Below are 4,955 nucleotides of genomic sequence, written 5' to 3' on the forward strand. Positions count from 1 at the left end.
AGGAATCGATTATGTTGTCCATTACATTATGAAAAAGCCTATGATCATTTTCAGATAGAAAAAAAAAAGAGATTAATCAAGGAGAAAGATCTATTTCATATTTTATAGGGTAAAAAACCCTAATAAGCCAAGGCAAGTTTCGCATTACGTAAATAAGCCAAAAGCAAAATCGTTTCAGCAATGAGCCAAGGCCTATTTTTATGTAATTCGAACCAGCTTGGTTCGAACTACATTCCTTAGTAAATCGAACCAACATAGTTCGAATTAGGAGGAGAAAACGTTGAACGTAATTCGAACCAATGCGGTTCGAACTCAAGCTCCATATAATTCGAACAAGGCTAGTTCGAATTATGCCTACGGTAGCAAACCATGTAATTCGAACCAACCTGGTTCGAATTACCCTTCTCATGGCTCCTTAATAATTCGAACCTACCTGGTTCGAATTACTACTGATTCGGCTATATAAGGAGTTCGAATCAGCCTCATTCGAACCATTCTTCCTTTCCCCTACCCCACCAAATCCCAGAGAAAACGACCCAGATTCTCTACGACGAAGACCTGAATGGAATACTCTGCTGATGGGGGACAATCCGGCACGGTTATATCGCTTGGACGGAGTTGCTCATATAGCCGGGGTCATCAACGACGAGGTTAGTACAGAAATAACTTTGTGGTAGCGGTATATGTGACTTAGTGGTTTTGCATGCGGTTTTAGTGGCGGTTTAGGTTAGCGGTAAATCGTAGTGGTATTGCTGGTGGTTTAGTTGAGAGGTTTTGCATGCGGGTTAGATGGTGGTTTAGTTGGTGGTTTATCTAGGTGGTTTATGTTAGTGGTTTATGTTGGTTTTTTATGTTGGTGGTTTATGTTAGTTGTTTTATGTTAGTGGTTTCTGTTAGTTGTTTTATGTTAGTGGTTTCTGTTAGTTGTTTTATGTTAGTGGTTTGTGTTAGTTGTTTTATGTTAGCTGTTTTATGTTAATGGTTTTAGTTAAGCTGTTTTATGTTAGTGGTTCTACTTAAGCTGTTTTATGTTAGTGGTTTAGTTGTGTGGTCTATGGGTTTGTTTTGCATGTGGTTCTCGTTCATGTATTTTTATGCGATTTTATTTAGTATGATGTTTTGTTGATGATTTATCGTGTTGGTTATGTTTGTCATTGGTTATGAAGCTGGTTCTAACAATGCGGTGCATTTCATGCGCAGCCTCAGCGATGCATCAGGAGCATGCGGCGGCAGCAGGGCATGCGACTCGATGACAGATACGTTCCGTACTTGTAGATGGCCGGACTATACCATCTTGCAAGGCTGAACGATAGATGGTTCCATTTAGACGAGGCCCTTGTCAGTGCATTTGTCGAGCTATGGCGTCCGGAGACGCACACATTTCATATGCCGTTCGGAGAGTGCACGATCACACTCCAGGACGTGGCATACCAGTTGGGTTTGCCAGTGGACGGGCGTTACGTGAGCGGCTGCCTATCAGAATTCCAGATATACATCCATGGTGGCCGTCCAGCCTGGGTGTGGTTCCAGGAGTCTTGGCATACGTCGCATTCACTAGAAGCATCCGTGCGTCTTTGCCCTTGAAGGTAAGGGCAAAATTAGCCGCCACGTGTCGAATGCAGAATGCACGGTATGCAGATGGAGGTAACCAACCTCCGTCAGGAGCCTCAAGCACAGCCTTGATGCCGTTATGTCTGTCCGATATAACCAGCAGACCCGGCTGCGGTGTCACGTGCTGTCGAAGGTGGGAGAGAAAGAATGACCAAGACTCTGCATTCTCACCCTCTACTAGTGCGAATGCAACAGGTAGAATGTTGGAGTTCCCGTCCTGTGCAATCGCGATGAGCAACGTACCCCCGTACTTCCCATATAGATGGGTGCCGTCAATGCTAACTAGCGGCTTGCAATGACGGAATGCCTCGATGCACGGTGGAAACGTCCAGAAAAGTCTGTGAAAAAAAGCTTGAGACTCGTCTACTTGTCCACCAACTCGAACGGGGCTCGTCCGTAGGATTGCAACAGTACCAGGCATCGTCAACTGGACTCCCAACACCCACCTGGGGAGCTCGTTGTATGACTCATTCCAGTCACCGTAGATGAGGGCAATAGCCTTCTGCTTCGCCATCCAGACCCTCCTGTAAGTCGGCCTAAACCCAAAGTGTGCTGCCGTGGCATTTAGGAGCACCTTGATGCTGACGGATGCATCAGCCCTAACCATTGGCATAATGAACACCGATATCACATGATAATCCAAATTCCTGTGGTCACTCGAGATGGAGGTGGCAAGACAAGTGTGAGGTCCATTGTACCGTTTGACCTCCCAAATGCCCTTGCGCTGCCGGAGACTCAGTCGAATCAACCATGTGCACCCATTCCCAAACTCAGCACACTTGCCCACATAACGGCGATAATCAGACTCCACTACCTTGTACTGTACCCCTCGCCGGATGCTGTAAGTCTTCACACTTAACAGGGCCTCATCTTTATCCTGAAATTGCTGACCAACCTGGAACTCTGTCAGACCAGCAGTCCCTTCCGCATCTCTAGCTCCGAATCCAAAAGAGTGACCAGAAACCCCCTCCTGCCTCATGGCATCCAAATCCAAAGAGGAAAAATGTGGTGGATACTGCTGTGTGCCAGAGCTAGAACCACCTGCCGCCAATGCAGGCTCACTCGCTCCAATATCATCGCCGCTGTCATCATCAATCATATCCGGCTCGACGTCATCCTCCTCTCCATCACCCAACAATCCGTCTCCAACGCCCTGTAAAGCGTTTGGCAGAATATCAAATGATCCTGCCTCGTCGCCTCCGCTGCCATTGAGATCAGTAGCAAAAGACGGGGAGGCGACAGGTTGGACCGCTGGCTCGTACACAGGGACGGAGGAAGAAGCAACGGCAGGCCTGGAACTAGAACCAGCTGCCGTGGCTAAAGTGGTGGTATTCCGGTTCGAACCCCCTGAGCTGGATACCACATCAACCAGCTTTGCCAACAATTCTGGTGTCCTGACCTCCGGAAACTGCCGCCGACAAAGAAACATGACTTGTAAGTCCTCATCACTACCAATCGTGAAACAATCATACTTCACGGTATCCTGGAGGACCGTGATTGGAATGCGATAGAAAAACTTCTTAACCCGCTTCGCACCTTCCAGACCAAGTTTCATCAGCATAGATTGGACAAGGTCATCATAGCTCGTCGTAGGACTCACGACAATACAGAGAGGATCCTTATCTGTGAACTTCACACCGGAACGAGTTTTCCTCTTAATGGATCCTCTGTGGTGAACCAAAATAACAAAACTCTCCTCACTAGCCATCTTACACCCTCTAATGAGAGCAACTCACGTTTACAACCATATATATACTGCTCTGTCTCCCACTAATTCGAACCAGCCTACATTGAATTAGGGATTGTGTAATTCGAACCAGCCTGGTTCGAATTACTTGGTGCAGCTTCTCTCTCTATAATTCGAACTAGCTTGGTTCGAATTACGTGCGTTGCTAGTTCGAACCAGCTTGGTTCGATTTATGTTGAATTCTTTCTTAGTAATTCGAACTGCTTTGGTTCGATTTACTTTGGCCTGCTTCTCTCTCTATAATTCAAACCACCCTGGTTCGAATTACTTCCATTCATAGTTCGAACCAACTTGGTTCGATTTATTAAGAACGCTCAACTTGTAATTCGAACTGTGCTGGTTCGAATTACTACCAAATGCAGTTCGAACCACCTTGGTTCGAATTATATTAATATATGATCTGGCGCATTACTGAAACCATTTTCGGTTTGGCTTATATACGTAAATTCTAGATGGCATTGGCTTATAATGGTTTTTTACCCTATTTTATATATTTGGTTAATTACAATTACAAATACCTATTTTAATTACCATTTATACTAATTCTAACAATATCTAACTCTATTTCTGTTAGCATTCAAAGAAGCAGATTGTTAATTCCAAAGTAAAGTGTTCTTTGTTTAAAAGCATTGATAGCACAATCAGCTGTTATTTGAACCAATTCAGTTTTGAATCGAATGCCATAACCAATCCCAATCCCTGATCCTGGTTTACCCTTCCTTAATCCTGGATTTCCTGAAAGATTTTCCATTTCATGAAACTGTTAAAGACTTAAAGCAAACTACTCACAGATCAATTTTAAACAACTACACAGAGAAGTTATTTGTATACTTAATTAATTTGTTTTAATTTGTGCATTAAATTAACGTTGTATATATTTTTTAAATAGACATCTGGTTCTTAATAAATTTTAATCAGATATTTTAGCCTCTTAATAAATTTTTACTTTCTATAAGTCTTTTTGAAAATTATTTTTTTTGAAAAGATTCCTCCATTCATTATTTTAAAGAGAAACAATAAAATTTAATTAAAGCAATGAAAATACAATTTGTACAACAAAAATAATTCTCGAACATTTTTAGTGAACAAAAATTTTTTAATAATAAAAATGTTCAATTTAAAATTTTTTGATAATCAATTTGAATATTTATTCTATTTTTTTTATTACGAATAAGATGTAAAATTTGTAAATAAATAATTTTACATCTTATCCAATAATAAAAAATATATATCGACTGAGTATAATAAAATAAAAATGAATAAAAGTAATAATTCACGTAGAACTCACCAAGCACTCTATTACTAGACCTTAGGTCAGACCCAAAGTCTAAGAAAATAACACCAGTAAGTTGTTTGTCCTGTAAAAAAAGAGTGATCAATGGCTTAAAGATCAAATTTAATTTGTATTACAAGAAGAGCATTAATTAATTTAGAGACTAAATTTTAATCTTCATATATAAGATGCTTATATAAATCTGTCTTTCATGTGTTATGAAATCAAAGCAATACTTTGACTGTACTGCAGAGGTTTCACAAAAGATTGAAGAAGTGGCTGGAATTTTTTAAATTAAGGAGTAAAAATTACTTCTATCTGTAA

General features: G+C 41.2%; 1 protein-coding gene and 1 pseudogene across 1 annotated transcript in view; both read right to left on the reverse strand.

Annotated features, from left to right (window-relative positions):
• Window positions 1-3,319, reverse strand: part of LOC107626984 — a 6,141-nt pseudogene extending 2,822 nt beyond the window's left edge.
• Window positions 3,718-4,955, reverse strand: part of LOC107628236 (outer envelope protein 80, chloroplastic-like) — an 8,327-nt gene continuing 7,089 nt past the window's right edge. The window contains exons 10-11 of the mRNA XM_016331003.2: window positions 4,647-4,716; window positions 3,718-4,093 (exon numbers count right to left, since the gene is read on the reverse strand). Of these exons, the coding sequence (XP_016186489.1) occupies window positions 3,936-4,093; window positions 4,647-4,716 (228 nt within the window). The 3' untranslated portion in view covers window positions 3,718-3,935. The remainder of the gene's footprint in view (window positions 4,094-4,646; window positions 4,717-4,955) is intronic.

This window comes from Arachis ipaensis, chromosome B02 (genome assembly GCF_000816755.2).
Source record: "Arachis ipaensis cultivar K30076 chromosome B02, Araip1.1, whole genome shotgun sequence".
In the NCBI taxonomy this organism is placed as follows: Eukaryota; Viridiplantae; Streptophyta; class Magnoliopsida; order Fabales; family Fabaceae; genus Arachis; species Arachis ipaensis.